Genomic DNA, 17,335 nt, shown 5'->3' on the forward strand with positions numbered 1-17,335 from the left:
CAACCACATAAACGCGTTTCGCAATTTCTTCACAAAAATTGATGGGATCTCCAGTTTGCTTCCACATGTGAGGAGTACAGTAACTATAGCGGGTAGGGAGACTGATATTGCCTGTGTTTTTTCACGATATTATTGATCGGAAAATAAATTATTCTGTTAAAGTTCTTCTCTGACCCTGTGTTTAAAGGCATGAGAAGGACTAAGTAAAATATTTCGATTTCAACTCAAGAGAAATGTGTGAAAGTATAAATATGTGAAGTATTTCCATTAGGATCTTGTTATTCTGAGTTATAACTCATATATATGGCGGAAATGAAAGGCATAATGCATAAATTATCATGATACTGTACAAACACACTATTTAGATACAGTAGTTGTCGGCTTATGAGTCGCTTATATTCATAATTGAGACTGAGCTATTCATCATCTCCTTGCGGCTGCTGAGACAGGTGGACAGGTTTATATTATTCAAGTGCGCTGTTCGTATGGTTTCTATCTGGTTCTTGTGCAGTTTGTTATATTTATTCCCCCTTCCTTATAGGTGATTCCGCCGTGAGTCTGTCAGCTCTTCTAGCGCATGGCTCTGTAGTTTAAGTAAAGCTAGCAGCGAACAAGTGGGCGCTTTAAATGTGTGCGAATGAGTGTGGGGAGAGCTGCCTGTTCTCGACAGATTCTCTTTAATACTGTAAATGAGGTATCCCACCCCCTTGTGGGCATAGGGATTACTGCTGCTTCTTAAGCAAAGGTTTCATTTACTGCCGATGAACAGCTCTTTTTAAGCTATCTACTATTACGGTACAGTATATACCTATATTGCAAGAATATTTAGCTTTAGAATTTCACAATAAAAATGCTCCAGGAGATTCTAAAGCAGACCTAAAATTTGAGGGCAGTTTACGAAATACCACTTTCAATATGGAAGTTCAAATTGAAATACGTAATTAATGTCGATTCGTACAGCTAATGATAATCATACACGGCTGAACTGCGAATTATTCACTGCAAGCACTATAAGATCAGTTGTACTCTGTTGATTTTATACTCTTATGAATTAGGTTAGACGTTTTTCCTGGGAGTCCCCAGTTTGGGTGTAAATTCCTAGGGGTACCAAGGTTCTTGTCAGGGATCAGTAAGTGGCAGATTCAGACCCCGTGCGGGGTTGGAGTGCAGGTCGAGTGAGTGCGTGAGTGCCCGTAACCGACGTCCAAATCGTTGGGCAGTTTCGTGGTCAGAAGGAGGGCACAGATCCGTCAACCACAGAGCAGACTCCGATAACCAAATCCAATCCGTGAGGCAGGTCCGTAGTCGGTGGGAAGGCAAAATCCATAATCCAAAGTGGCGAAACAACCAGGCGGAGAAAAAGATTTGGCTCAGGCGAGTATGGAGAAGTGCGGTAGAAAGGCTTAAGTAGAGAAAGAAAAAAGGGGTGGAAAGTGGTTGGGTAATAGGTTAATTGCGGTGAACAGAACGCGTTGGAATGTGTCGGCGAGTGCGTGGTTGCGTGGAGACTTTGACAGTTCCTGGTTGAGCACCACTGACTTACAGTGAGTAACATAAACAGAAATGTATTTTGTGGCTAAGTTGTTGATCTACAGTATTAATCTTTTATCTAAAAGTCACTTATTCCCGGTAAGTGCTGCAGCAACCTGGAACCAATCCCAGAAGCAAAGAGTGTAAACTAGAACTACACCCTAAATGGGATACTAGCCCATGACAATGCACACGATAACAACTGAGACATCAAATACCATTGCCAGCATGTTTTGTGGGGGGACCCAGAGCACGCGAGAAGGAACCCACACAGATACAGGTCAATCTGCAAACTCCTCACAGAATGTCCCCAAATTCAGAATTTAATCTAGAATTCAAGTGCAGCAGGACAACCTGACATACCACTGTGCCAACCCCTATAAATAAAATAAATAAATTCCTGGGTAAATTATACAGCCAGTAAATCTCCAAAGTGGCGCCACTCCATGTTTTATTTAAGTCATTATGCCAAGATTATCCTGAACTTCAAGTCTTATACCCTTCTACTAGTATTTCTATAAGGACTAACATGATCACAAGCGTCTAAAAATAGTCTTTTTTTACCAACAACTTGTCAGATTTACAGTAAGAAACTCAGACCTTTTTGGTCTAAGTATTTAGTCTAGGCCAGTAGAAAAGAGATGAATTAGTGACTGTGATCTTCTTTAACTTCTTTAACTCTTCTGCAAATGTCTGTCATACAGTAATTGATTAATTATTATCATAATGGCCTCTGATTTAAAAGCAATGGAGTGTACACCATTTAGTAAATGATGAGTATGCTTCTATTCCACTTATGGGCCAACACAGGCTTTCACTTGTGAGTGCCTGACCAAGTGGTGGAGGGTTGAAATGGAAATTCAAAGTGTTTGCTTAAAATCAATCAATCATGTATGGTCTTCACTACTGTTTCCTACATCTTACTATGAAAGTTAATTTATTCAGTAACCCTATCCTGCTTGAAATCTGCTCTTCTCTCTTTTCTAACTTATCTGTTTTTATTACAGTTCCAACTCAGAAACATTTATAAGTTGTATCCCCAAAATCAATTTTATTAAACCCCAGTGCCAAATCCTTTTGAAATAGCAATAGGGACCAAATATTTCCTATTTAATTATTAGACACATCAAGCCCGCATTATTTATAGATTTTTTAAGATAATTTAAGAATTTTACAGATAATACAGAGAACCCATCTTTTATCAAAAGACACTTCAAAAATGACTACTGTATGTGTAACAGGTCATGGTGGCACTGAGACTATTATATGAGCAAAATACTCTACAGGACTTGGGTAGGTTATATGTTTTGAGCATAGTGCAGATATACCATTGCGATTTGAAGATTTGGGGAGTCAGAATCAGGAAAGGAAAGGTGGGCTGGATGCCTGATGATGAAATGAGGCAGAAGGGGAAGGGAGAAGGAGGAACAGAGTGGATGGTAGAAGGCTCCAGGGGCACAGATGTGCCAGAAGCTTAGGAGGATCCAGAACAGAAGAGCAGAATTCATGGCGACTGTTGGGAGTGAGTTGTTTTCCGCTGCGCATGGAGAGGTAGAGGTTTATTTGAGGTGGACTGAGAAGGGGACTGCCTGCATTGGCTTGGAGGAGGGGAACGGTGGTGAGATCTCTGGGTCCATCTGTGCTAGGAAAGCATGAAGAAATGATGGGGCCGGAGCCAAGAAACAGCTCTGAGAGCCCAAGGAATGGAGGGGGTGAGCTTAGAGATTGCAAGGAACGATGGAGGATGAAAGTAAGAGATGGAGGACTGGAATGTAAGATCTGTCCCTGGCAGACACAATCACCTAGTGAGAGAAAAGATACTCAGAATGGTGGTCATCAGGCGAAATGTGTATATGTAGAAGACAGGAAGTGGGTGAAATAAAAATTTGACACTATCCCCTGTTTAAAACCTCCAATTTAAGTAGTGTTGCTTCTGAAAACTGAATGATACCTCATTCCTACTTCTCACTATGACTGCAAGGGAATCTGTGGGAAACTGTGGAAACAATATGGCACAGCAAGGTAAATCCATGGTTTAAAAGAATAGAACACCTTAGAAAATTGTGACAAAACACCATGGCTATCTGTCATAGGAATATACATTTACAGGGATATGAAAGAGAATAAAAAATGCAGTTAGTTTATTACTTGTAAAATGTATGACCTCTCCTTGAATGAAATTGTATGTTTAAATATGCTGAAAAACAGATAAAGAAGTTAATTACAGAGGAGACTTACGGACAAAAAATATTGCAACTAGGCGAGCTATAAAGTCTTGGCAGTAGTTTAATGCAATTAACAAAGTCAATTGTACAAGTGAAACTACACAGAGTGTTCCTTTCTGGACACATACAAATGCACTTTAAACACATTAAGAAGTTCAACTGAAGTTTCCTCACAAATGAAAATGGGAAGAGTTATTTGTTCAACATCATTATTTCTAATGCTACAAGATTATTTGCTTTCGTTAATTTCCAAGTAGAAGCTAGATCATAGCAGTTTGTTTGTTTTCTTTGCTGAACAGAAAACAATTTTTCATTTTACAAAGTTTTATAGTGAATTATTTATAGCTACAGATCAAAAGAAACAATCTATGTAGTGTTTGGGAGTTTTTAATTTATTTTTTCATTCCCCTGTCTGTGATGTGTGAAGTCATATATTTAGGTCATTATTAGAGTTGAATTCACATTTTTTTTAGTGTCTGTACAAAATTGGCCCTGGTGTGAGTGTGTCTATGGGTGCCCTGTGATGGACTAACTTCCTGTATAGAGAGCATCCTTCCGGGGTAGGCTCTGACTTCCCAGTGACCCTATACTTGATAAAGAGGTATCAGAGTTATTAGCAAATAACTATTTACCAGATCAAGCTACGACACTGTGGGGGAGGAATTCTGTATCTCCACAGATCAAAGGATATGGACAATGGCACCAACCTTGGCCAATAATTCTCACCCTGTGGGGACCAGGCTATGCTAAAAACAGTGAAGAAACAAACATCAGACTCTTCTGAGGAATGGGAACAGTGAACAGACATGACAAGAATGTCACATCAATGAGCCTTGCAAATCCACCAAAAGGTACCAATAGCCTGAAACAATAAATTGATATGGACAGGTTGCTCTAATGGCAAACCACCATCCATGTGGGGATCATGATGATCTCCAGCCTGAAAGGCCCAATCAGCTTTATGACATTTCTTTACCTAGGTGAAGTCCACCCCTAGCACAATACTGCTGTACATATTCACAGTTAACTCACTTTGTCTTAATGTGGCATCACTATGCTAGCAGCCATATTACTCTGCATCTCACAACTGGCAACTCACTGAAGCTAAGCAGGTGTAAGCCTGGTCGGTACCTGGATGGGAGACCTCCTGGGAAAAACCTAAATTTGCTGCTGGAAGAGGTTTAGTGGGGCCAGCGGGGGGTGCTCACCCTGCAGTCCATGTGGGTCTTAATGCCCTACTATAGCGACGGGGGGGTGCTCACCCTGCAGTCCATGTGGGTCTTAATGCCCTACTATAGCGACGGGGACACTATACTGTAAACAGACGCCGTCCTTCGGATGAGATGTAAAACAAAGGTCCTGACTCTCTGTGGCGTTTCTCGAAAATAAATTACCGTCCTGGCCTCCTAATAATCCCCATCTATGAATTGGCTTCATTAGTCTGCTCTCCTCTCCAATGATAGCTGATGTGTGGTGAGCATTCTGGCGCACTATGGCTACCAGGTGGGGTAGCACATTGGTGGAGGGGAGTCCCCATTACCTGTAAAGTGCTTTGAGTGGAGTGTCCAGAAAAGTGTTATATACTGTAAGTGTAAGCAATTATTATTAATTCATGTTTTGTTTGAATGTTCTTTATAATCAAAATGAAGATCTATTACTATTTCTAAAAGTGTGTTTGTGAGGTTAGTTCCAATATAGAACTCTATTTAAATTTAAAATAAAAAATCTTACAACTGATTATTGATTATTAATAACACATTTAATCACAAACTCACCACCATTTTATGGAATTTTGAAGAAATTACGAATAATTAATTTTATTAATGTAGTGCCTTTCATTAAGACAGTTACTTCTTACTTTAATGAGTCTGATTAGTCTACAGGTTTGACAAAGACTGATAGACTGAATACCTGTGATCAGCTATGGCAAATTTAAAACCTTGATTTTAAAATAAATTGTGGTATGGTTTTAAAAGAATCCATCCTGTTATCCTGTTATTTTGATAAAACATTCTGCACTCTGCTGCTATAATGTGTCCTGTAGCTCGAATTTGCAGCAACAGAAATGACTGATAAGTGGCTGTATCTCTCTCCCACATTACATAAACTATAAATATAGATGATGCATTTGTGGTATAACCAACATATTTCTTTGTCATTAAAACAAATACCCACTTCTATTTGATCTGAAGTGTCAGTGACAACAATTGTAAGACAATTGTATGACAATTGCCAGACTTTTACAAGCAAAACATTAACAGTGGAGCTGTTTTCTCGACAAAAAAGTGTAATTGCTCCTGTTCCAAGAGATGTTAATAAGTGAGATTCAAAATTGACTTAGATGTGGACAGTCTGTAACAGTTACAGTAAGTGGATGTTCATGGTGCATGGAATAATATCAAGTAGGCATTGATCTCTGTTGAATTGTGGGTTTCTATGGGAATTAGGTCATACAGTCAAAATCCACCTTGCAAAATAACTCTTCTTTTAACTACTATGCTGCAGCAGGCCAGCATAAGAAAGGGCTGCGGTTACAGATACTCTGCCAACAGGTGCCACTCCACTCCACTCAAAGCGCTTTATGGGTTTTGGGGGCTCCCCTCCACCACCACCAATGTGTAGCCCCACCTGGATGATGCAACTTCAACCATAGTGTGTCAGTACACTCACTACACATCAGCTATCAGTGCAGAGGAGAACAGAGTGATGAGTGATGAAGCCAGTTCATAGATGGGGATTATTAGGAGGCCATGATTTGTAAAGGCCAGTGGGAAATGTGGTCATGACTCTTTGGTAATACCCCTCCTCTTTTCAAGAAACAACCACATGACCACAGAGAGTCCGGACCCTTAGTTTTTACCAGGAGGTCTCCCATTTATGTACTGACCAGGCTCATACCTGCTTAGTTTCAGTGGGTTTGCCGGTTGTGAGTTGCAGGGTGATACGGCTGCTGACCAATTGCAAATTATTTTATTTTTAGGATTATTGGTGAAACGTGTGTCTGTACATTCTAACGTAAGTAATTAGACTTTGCAACATATGTAATGAACTGCACTGTGGTTTCGTTTCTGAGGGCTGTTTTTGTTGTTATGTTCTGAAAAAGCCTGCAATAAAGCTTCCTGGTTTTCAAGGCTCTGTAGCAATAATGAGTTTTTTGAACGGTGAGACCACTGGATCAAACCTGGTTGTGGGTACAGTGTGTTACATATGCCTTCCTGTTTCAGAGTAAACTTTACTGTACTACTTTTTCATGAATTCAGCCTACAAAAAAGTAATGTGTAAGCGCTGCTTAAATACATCCCAAAATATGCTAGCACCAGATTGCATTGGTTAATGAAGTACAATTCTGTTGCCAGCCTCCATCTTGAGAGAGTGTCCTGGTTCCCAAAGAGCAACCTGAACACCCTTTAGAACAAACTCTATGTGCATGTATAGTATACCAGTTCATACTATAGAGAAGAAATGTGTTGTATGAGATCCATTCTATTGATAAGTACTATAAGTGATGAAGCCTTCTGCAGGTCTGAGAAAGATGGGAAAGTAGGAAAATCTTAAATCTGTAAATGATTGGAAAGTTTGTAAAAAGAAGTTAGTCCATCATCGAGAGAATGGGGAACGTGTTATTCACATTTGAGAATAATCTTGGCTTCTGATCTTTTTCTGTGTAAGACTCCTGGAATGTTAGTAAAAGGATGTATGGTAGACATACAGGTCAGTGAAATCATGTCTGATAGAATTAAATAGGGACAGTTCGCTGAGGTGTTTTCTTAAACGTTTGGCCAATCTTTTGTTATGTCTTGCTGATGTTAATGGAGTACATGAAATCCTAAATTCCAAAATATGTTGATTAGTCAGATAGAAAGTTTTAACAGACCTCAGTCAAAAGGGAACCCCATTCTTTCCTTTGGACCCCAGGTGGCTGTCCCTCAATTACATGCTGAAAGAAACACTTTTCAAGAAAACTGTTCACATCTTCTAAACAAGGTATTGAGGTGGAACATGTACAGTAGGAAATAAAGCACAACAGACAAAGCTCTAACTGATGGACAACTATTTTAAGTGCTCAAGCACATTTCATTATGTAAACCATTCATCATCCTACTGTTTGTGTTTCGGTTGTAATAGGAAGTTCAGGGCTGCATTCTCCACAGTAAAGCAAGCAATGGAAGAATAACTTTAATAAGTCTACCTATTCCTATTGCCAAGGGAGTATGAAATGATACAGACTTCTTAATTGTTTTTTCTTTGAAACCAACTTCTGCAATCAGTTTTGCCTTCCGTTCTATCACTAATTTTCCATGAATCCCAATCTTCCACTTAATGTACAGTACTTATAGTATTTGTTAGATATTTTTATCTTAATTCTCTACATACTGTACTTTAACTACAATTATTGATATTAATATGGAAGAATACAGGACTTTGTCCAATTATTATTGGCGTCCTAGCCAAATTTACCATTGGCCCTTACCAATCATGGCCTCCTAATAATCCCCATCTATGAATTGGCTTCATTACTCTGCTCTCCTCCCCACTAATAGCTGATGTGTGGTGAGCGTTCTGGCGCACTATGGCTGCCGTCGCATCATCCAGGTGGATGCTGCACATTGGTGGTGGTGGAAGGGAGTCCCCATTACCTGGAAAGCGCTTTGAGTAGAGTGTCCAGAAAAGCGCTATATAAGTGTAAGCAATTATTATTATTATTATTATTATTATTATTATTATTATTATTATTATTATTATTATTATTATCTTGCAAATAACAAATTTACTCTATAGATATGAGTAGTTAATTATAATGTTCACTTGCTGAAGAACAATGTACAATATAATATACTGTGTAGAGTAATGTATATTATTACTGTCGTAATAAATTAACGAATGATAATTTACTTGTACTTGCTAATCTTAAATCATATTAATGAGTCCAGATACATAATAGTACAATACACATACAAACAGTATATTGAGAAATTTACAAAGTGAAAGCAAAAGCTCACAAAATGTGATTTAGTTTCATAGTATAGTACAATGTAAAGATTCTGTGCAATCATCATGAGTACAGGAATTGTATCTATACTGTATGTCCAATAAAACTAAAGTATTATTTATAAGAAAGTGTTCCACAAAGACCTGCAGACTACAGTAAGTTATATTTTCTGGTGCTGTAGCTGCAGTCCATATTTCTTACTCAGATAATATTTATTCTCTTCAATATTTTTTTCTGAGAAGGGCTCAATTTGCCAAAACTGAATAGTATAGTTCCACCTAGTGGTTCATTTAATTTAGTCACCTCTGGAAAATAATGTACTGTAATAATGTATTACTAATGTAATAATGTTTGTAATGTACTGTTTACATTGTATGGTGTTGTCTGTTGTATTGTGTCTTCTGCTGTATTGTCCCGAGTTATCAGCATGAAAAAGAATTCCAATGTACATGTACCTATGGCAATAAACTCTACTACTCCACATTCAAAATGCTATGTAATGGTAAAAGAATAAAGCTGTGACTGTATGTAAATTTAGATCATTAGCAAAGTATTACAATTAACTTTTTTTGCTTTCATTTTTTGCTGTAACTGTATTTCAGCGATTATCTTTTTCCCCTTACCCTGTCTTTGTTGTGGAGAGACAAGGTAGGGAGTACAAAATGGGACATACTATTTGGGACTGTCAGATCTGAAGAGGAGGCGTTGTAGGACTTCTGTATGAGTTTTGTTCTTTTTTGGTGTGGTGCAAGGAGACACGCCTGTATATAGGACAATTAAGATTGCTTTGGATTTTATGTACTGTTGTTTAGGCTATTGGAGATGATAGTGTTTATGTTCCTTGGTAAGTTTGTCCCGTATGGATACTTTTTTCTCTTTTATGTTTTATTTGAATAGATAATGCTGTAATGTAGCTGTTAGAGGAATTAAAGAACAGTTATACAGTACATGGTAGCACAGTGGTTAGCTTTGCTGCCTCACATCACTGGGGCCTCGGGTTTGATTACTAGGGTGCTGTCAGGAATTCTGAAAGGGGTGAGTAGTTGGACCCCTGTGCGAAGCCATGAGGAAGGGAGTTCGAGCAAAAGTAAATCCAAGATTCCAAAACCAAGTCGTTGGGCAAGAGCGAAGTCAAAAGTAGGAGAACCATTGTGAGTAATCAAGGAGTCAGGTCAAGAATATTAGAGCGCACAAGAGAAAGCTGTGGAAGACTTCTCAATAGTGACCGTAGGTATTGTAAGCCGGTGAAGAGTGTTTAAATATTAGACATGGTTGGATAATTAGTTCCTGGATGAGTGTGTGTGGAATTTAGTACACATAGGAATGCCAGGGCTCTTATGGGAGAAGGAACAAGTTGTGACAGGTGCTACAGTATCTGCATGCAGTTTGTGTGTTTTCTTATGTTCATTTGGGCTTCCTCTGTGTGCTCACAGTCCAAAGACATACTGGTAGGTTAATTGACTTCTTGGAAAATTGGCCTTGCTGTGTGTGTGCATGTGTGTACTGTATGTCATTCAGGGTGTATCCTGCCTTACACTCATTGCTTTCTGGAGTCTCTGGCTCCCCCACTATCTTGAATGGGATAAAGTTGTTAGAAAATGGATGGATTTTAAATAATTAATCAATCCATTTTAAATATTTTGTTTTCACAGTGAAATATAAAATGTTAATATTTAATAAATAAAACAATTGACACAACCTACAATTAATACGGTGATTGCCTAAAAACCTAAATAAGAAAAAATTGCAGTGTTCTTTATGACACTTAAAAGGCTTGCTCAAATGAAACAAAGTTGCACAGTCCAGTCTATGGTGCATGACTATACATATTTGTACACCATTCCCCAGCCAATAACAAGAGTCTTTCCTTTATATTTACATTAAGTTGATCAACATTAACAAATATTTATTATTAAAATGAATTTCAGTGCAACTATTATGGAATCTTAAATAAACGTGTAATTACTGTATTTTATCAGAAATACATCTGTTGAGAATTACCTGGTATAAATGTTATACTGTACATTGGTTTATTTGTCTTAGCTGTACATTTATTCTGGTAGAAAAAACAATTGTTGGGCTAAAGCAACAAATGCAAAAAGGCAGAGGCAAAAAGTTCCAAAATCATATCTGATTTACCATAATAATATTTTAATTGCCAATGTAATTGCATTTTATAATAATATTCAATGTAATATATATATTATAATTAAATACTGTATATAATTTGTATATTGTATAATTTTGTAATTGTAATTGTTTTTTCATTTTTAACTACTTTGTGGTGTATAATATTTTTTCTATATTTTCCTTTTATAGAAACTAGGTAGATTAGTACAACATATTATGTCATGGAGGAGCCCAGTGAGGTGGTTCTGTTGTCTGGTGAGGATGCCCCCTGGCACCTCCTACTGGAGGTGTACCGGATACGACCCACTGGGAAGAGCCCTCAGGGCTGAGCCGGGACAAGCTGGAGGAATTATAGCTCTCAACCGGCCTGGTGAGTCCCTCAGGAGGAGCTGGAGATGGTTGCTGGGGAAACGGAAGTCTGGTCCGGCCAGCTCAGCCTGTTACCACTGCGACCCTCAGCAGGGGTAAGCAGGTAGAAAATGAGATGAGATTATGTTATTTATGTTCACTAGGGGTCGCTTTGATTCAAAGCAAGCACAGATATTTTGTTAATCCAATATATCCACAAATCCTCAGTAAACATACAGTACATCCTGTTTAACTATGTGACATAAACATGACCTTTCTTCTATTTATAAAAAGAGGTATGCACTGAAAGAGTGAATTTGCCCTTTCGTTAGGAACAGCAAGGAAATTAATATGCACAATAAGGTTTGTGAAAGATGTTTAGTTTAAAAAAACACATCAACCTTGTATCTAACAATGCTCATGTTAGTTAATGCCCTGTCTTACCTATTAGCCATTAGGGTAATGATTTTTAATAAGTAAACATAATTTACAAATACATTTTTCTAAAAACAATCATATGCAAAGTTAAATTAGAATCCATTAAATTAATGGATATTATGCATTAATTCATTTGCAAGAGTAATTTGATACATTGGGCAGTGCTCATGGCATGATTTAACATAAGTACTAAACACTATAATCTCCAAAGTTTAATGTCATAACAGGAATACTTTCAGTGTTTTCAAAAAAGTTGTGACAGAAGTTAGTATCATAAAAAAGAACATTCAATGCATACAGTATGTGGAAAGATCATTTTAAATTTTAAAAAGTTATCACTGGATATGGTGAAAGATGTTATAGGAAAATTGGAAGATTTGCTGAAAAATTAAAACAAAGTGAATTTGACTGCTTAGAAATATGTTTTCTTCTCTTTATATATATTATGACAATCAAAAGAGATATTTCACAGCTTGGCTAGTGATTATTTTTATTTCACTTTGTGTTAAGTTTAGATCAATGATTGTTTTTATTTCATTTTGTGAAAAGTGCAGATCACTTCTTTCTGATGGAAGAACTTTGTCCTTCTGACCTTTGATCTTGATTTTTTTTTGCTGAGAGAGTCTATATGATGATAGAAAACTGACACACACATCGAAAGCAAAGATAAAAAAGATTTCCTTCCTTACAGGCCAACAATCATGTTGAAAACAATTCCCTTAAACCTTGGGACTTCCTGAAAATGCCATAGCTGTTGGAGGCCTCAAGTTCCAGGCAATCCACAGGCAAAGAAAATCTTGATAATAACTAGTGAACTTCCTGCCATTGTTACATACACTTGAAAAATGCAAAGCTAAGTGTTTAAGAATGTCCTTTGGTTTTTTAGACAAATGTTTCTTCGCTGCAGCTACAAAACATTTGCCATGGCACACATGTAACAGAAAATAGAGATCATTCAGTCAAGCTCATTTTTTCAAGTACTGTAGGTGGCTCTGTCAGCATGCGTAGGCTGCAAAGGAACAAGTAAAGGTTTATTCCATGCTGAAAAGAGAAGAAAATAAACACAACGTTTAAGCTCCACAGAAGAAGTCTCCAAAGCCATTGTGTTTCTTTTCTTCTCTTTTCAGCATGGAATAAGCTCTTTTGTTTTCCAGTCCTTGAACTATTAAAGCACAATTAATTCGGCTGCTGAGACCTCTACAATGTCTAGGTTTAAAGAGAATGTTACTTTCTGTAACATGCTCAGTGCCACTGACTCTTATAAAAGTACACACACAAAATTAAGAATCCAATACAGAACCACAGGGGAGTCAGAGCCTATCTGGGCAAGCAACAGGCACAAGGCAGGAGACACACTTGATTGGATGCCAGTCCCTCACAGGGCACACACATACACGAACGTTCACACCAGAGCCAGTTTTTACAGACGCCAATGAAGACACCACCATATCTTCGGACTGTAGGAGGAGACTGGAGTACCCAGAGGAAACGCACACAAACACAGGGGGAAACACTGCACTGCATGCAGAGAGCACCACAGAAACATACCCAGAGCCATGACCCACTGCAAGGCAGCAATTCTAACCACTGTGCTACTGTGTCTCCTTCTAAATTAATTAGTTAAAAATACAAAATAAAGTGTTAAAACAAGGGAACAACAGGATTTTATAAACCTACTGAAATTTATTGATACAAATTTTAAATCCATTATATCTATGGATGTTTTTTAAATTATTCTCCTCTTGTTGCACAGGGTCATTTCCAGTAAGCATTAAACGATAGTTTAGCCACGAAGGAGAAGACCGCTTCACACACAGATAGTATTTGTTATTTGTATTGCATGCGCACAAACCATTACAACCTGACTTGTGAGAAATAGGAAACAGTCAAGAGCCGTGAGATTTTATTCCTTTCATAATCCAAGGCCACTCTGAGGTTGTGGCTTTTACCTTCTATAACCATACCCACAGATTATTTAGCACTTCTCTAAATTACATAGACATGTCATATTTAAATAGACATTATGTTAATCATTTTTTCAGAACCTTAAAGCAGGGCAGATGAATAATTACATTACCACACCATAAAAGTGAAATTTAAAAACAAAATGCATCTTATTGTATATACAAGGTTAAATTGCCCTGCAGGCAAACTCTTTACCACTAGGACATTTTGTGTATTGAATCTGAGGTACAGTTTAACATTTTAGCTACATAACAAAACCTTTGAAAAGATTCAACATTTGGCTTTATTAGGACTTTAAATGAGTAAACTTCTAAAAGAACCAAATACAATTGATCTAAAGTATTATGGAATACAGTGCTTCACAAAGCCTACAGTATAATGTTTCACTGTGGAATTTCACTGTGGAATGGATTTTATGACATTGAGTTGGGCTGTGTGATGCCAATTATGCCTCAAATAAACAGCTTCTGGAAAAGGGGAAAATGAAAGCTACCTGGTAAGGTAGCCAGCCAGCAGGTAATTTGGCATTCCAAGACTATTTTGAACCTAGTGTGTTGCAATCTGTTACTAAACTCACTTGAATCAAGTCATATAATTTAATTAAGGGCTCTTGGTAGTATAATTTGTGATGAATGGAAGCATATTACTTCCTGCAGTATACAGGGATTAGTCAGACTGGAAGAGTGTATGGAGTGTACACTCCAATAGAAAGTGCACCTACACTGTAACACTTACTGTATAAGGTAGGCTAGTGAGCTCTCTGTAGGTTTGTCTGCTTGCCCATAACCACTCTGTATATTGACAGATATTCTTTCCTCAAGATGAATATAAAACACTAAGACAGTACCTACTTTTACATCAAATATTTTTGTATACTCCTGTCTTTAATAAGAACAATGCATATCAGCAGTAATAAAAAAATATCAGCACAAATAAAAAATATCAAGTTTTCTGCAGGGAATCGGATCACAGTATCTTCTATATTTTCCTTTTTTAGGTATTTTTAGTTTGTTCTCTATAAATACTAGTGTGTCCCAGGATATGTTCCATTGTAATTAAGCACATTATTTACACCAATTACGTGCTGTGACTTCAGTGTTGTATAAATACTTGTCATTCCTTGCGGGGTGAAAAGGGTAAAAATTGCACCGACTGCTGATTTTTATGGTTTGAACCAGTAATTTATTGTTAACATTGAGATACGTCTGGAGGCTTACAGTACATGTCTTGTAGAAGGGCAGAACTGTCCCTGTAATCATGGAGGTGTCCAATCTCCGGTTTTACAGCAAGACTAAGAAATTGTCAAATATCCTAAATAGTAAGAGGGACAAAATGTAAAACATATCAAATCAGCATATTTAAAAATAAATGAAAGGTGGAATTCTGTTCCACTACACTAGTATGACCTCATCTAGAATATCATATGTTCAGTTTTGATGGAAATACCACAGAAAAAATGTTATAGACTTAGAAGAAGAAGGGCTGTGATATATGGACAAGCTGAGTGAGGTAAATCTCTTCACAGCAGATTGAAGGGAGATATTATCCAAGTAAATACTGTTAAGTATGGTTTTATGCAAAAGTTTGGGCACCCCTGGCTAAATTACATGTTTTGTTGATTTTCTAAGTAAAAAGAAGTTAACACAACCTCTGCAGCGAACAAAGTTAAACTTGACATATTTCTGCAAATTGTAATGCACAGTTACTATTTATTTGCTACATTTAATAGATTGTAAAAAATAATACAATAAATGTGCATGTGCAAATTTTGGGCACCCTTCCAGTTGATCCACTAGTGTTATTTTTTTGTAAGGTCTCAGAACTTAATTGACTTGTTAGGCGTTAATCTACAGTAAATCAGGTGATGACAATTCCAGAGCTTCATAAATTCTCTGACTCTTCGAACCTCTTAGGGTGTTGTGCTTACACTCAACAACCATGAGCTCCTCTAAGCAGCTGACTGAGGATCAGAAAATAAAGATAATTGACTCTTACAAAGCAGGGGAAGGCTAAAAAAGGTATGTAAACGCTTCCTGCTTGCAATTTCCACTGTCCGAAATGTCATTAAGAAATGAAAGTTAAGGGGAACTGTTGAAGTCAAGACAAGACCTGGAAAACCAAGAAGAATCTCAGATAGAACTGCTCATAGACTGGTCAGGAATGCAAAGCAAAACCCACATATCACTGCAAAGGACCTGCAGGAAGGTTTAGCTGGCACAGCAGTAGTGGTGCACCGGTCCACTGTGGTGTGTAGCTTGCTTGCACAAACATGATCTGCATGGAAGAGTCATCAGAAGGAAACCTTACCTGCGATCTCATCACAAAAGTCAACATCTGAAGTATGCAACACAACACTTAGATAAGCCAGAGGCGTTTTGGAACAAAGTGCTGTGGTCTGATTAACCAAAAATGTAACTCTTTGGTTACAATCACCAAAGGTATGTTTGGATAAAAAAAGGAGAAGACAACCAAGCAAACAAGCAAGGCGATCTAAGAATATTTCTGGATTAGAAGCATTCTGCAAGAGTGGGAAAAAAAATCCTAAAACAAGAATAGAAAGAATGTTAGCTGGCTACAAGAAACGTTTGGAGGCTGTGATTTCTGCCAAAGGGGGTGTTACTAAGTACTGACTGATGGGGTTGCCAAACGTTTGCACATGCCACATTTACTGTTTTATTTTTGTTAAATCTGTTAAATTCAGCAAATAAATAGTAACTGTGCATTAAAATTTGTGGAAATATGTCAAGTTTTATTTTGTTCAATGCAGAGGTTGTGTTCACTTCTTTTCACTTAGAAAATCAACAAAACATGTAATTTAGCCAGGGGTGCCCAAACTTTTGCATAAAACTGTATATGGAACAGGCCTCCCATCAGCTCGTTGAAGCACTTACTCTGGACACCTTTAAGAAATGGCTGAACAAAATGTTAGCACTACAGTAGCTACTAAACTACAAAACAAGCATGATGGGGTGAATGGCCACTATTGTTTGCAAACCTTTCTTATGTTCATGAGCTAATAACATCTTTTCACAAAACTGAATCTTGTTAATGTTGTCTTCCAAGTTTCCAAGAGTTTAAGTGGGTTTTACTGAGCCTTTTGGTTTTGTGACTTCTCATAAATTTATTTGGCTTTGCTGCCATGATATTATACATCAAATTAGTCTTCTTAAATGAATAAAAATAAAAATAAAACGTTTTTAGTAGACTTTTAAATGTTTTGGATTGTTTACCATAACAATAGTAGATTGTTAACAAAAATGTACAGCATTGAGTATATAACTAAGTGAATTCTCACAAGGATATAAGGAACATACAGTATCATTCTACAAGTACCAGTACAATATGTACAGAAAAAATATATCAGCACAAGTAGTTTTCTTATTTCTTGTATTATATCCTTTTCTGTCAGGTCTGAATTTAATGTTCTGTAGGTAATTTCAATGCTGTAGCGTTTGTACCTTTCAGAACTTCAGTTTGTGCTCGTAGAGAGCCAGCACAAGGAGGCAGCCCCAGCCAAGCAACAGCCCTAAGTTCTGCAACAGGAACATCAGCCAGAGCCGGTCAGTCTTCACATGGCTCATTTCTGGAAGCTGCAATTGAAACAAAAATTGGTGCATACCTGACTTTGTCTTTTTTGGATATAGTTCTGTGCAAGATACTCTACATGCAAAGATAGACAGCAGATTCCCAGTGTCACAAGTGAGCTAGA

General features: G+C 37.5%; 1 protein-coding gene and 1 long non-coding RNA gene across 3 annotated transcripts in view; one reads left to right on the plus strand and one right to left on the minus strand.

Moving 5' to 3' along the window:
- Nucleotides 1-952: 952 nt before the first annotated feature.
- LOC148657319 (uncharacterized) lies at nucleotides 953-12,521 on the plus strand. Its single transcript, XR_015940935.1, has 3 exons — nucleotides 953-1,374; nucleotides 11,065-11,245; nucleotides 12,353-12,521. It is a non-coding gene; the product is annotated as an uncharacterized LOC148657319 (long non-coding RNA).
- Nucleotides 10,880-17,335, minus strand: part of LOC148657320 (zinc transporter ZIP12-like) — a 31,314-nt gene continuing 24,858 nt past the window's right edge. Inside the window, exons 13-14 of one of the 2 annotated variants that reach the window (XM_088643417.1) lie at nucleotides 17,085-17,216; nucleotides 10,880-11,321 (exon numbers count right to left, since the gene is read on the minus strand). In XM_088643417.1, coding sequence (XP_088499543.1) covers nucleotides 17,088-17,216 — 129 coding nt within the window. In that variant the 3' untranslated portion in view covers nucleotides 10,880-11,321; nucleotides 17,085-17,087. Of the gene's footprint in view, nucleotides 11,322-14,785; nucleotides 14,938-17,084; nucleotides 17,217-17,335 lie in introns of those variants that run through there. The other variant, XM_088643416.1, reaches the window with a different exon arrangement.

The sequence above is a fragment of the Lepisosteus platostomus genome, chromosome 8, assembly GCF_059453375.1.
Source record: "Lepisosteus platostomus isolate fLepPlt1 chromosome 8, fLepPlt1.hap1, whole genome shotgun sequence".
NCBI classification, from domain to species: domain Eukaryota; kingdom Metazoa; phylum Chordata; class Actinopteri; order Semionotiformes; family Lepisosteidae; genus Lepisosteus; species Lepisosteus platostomus.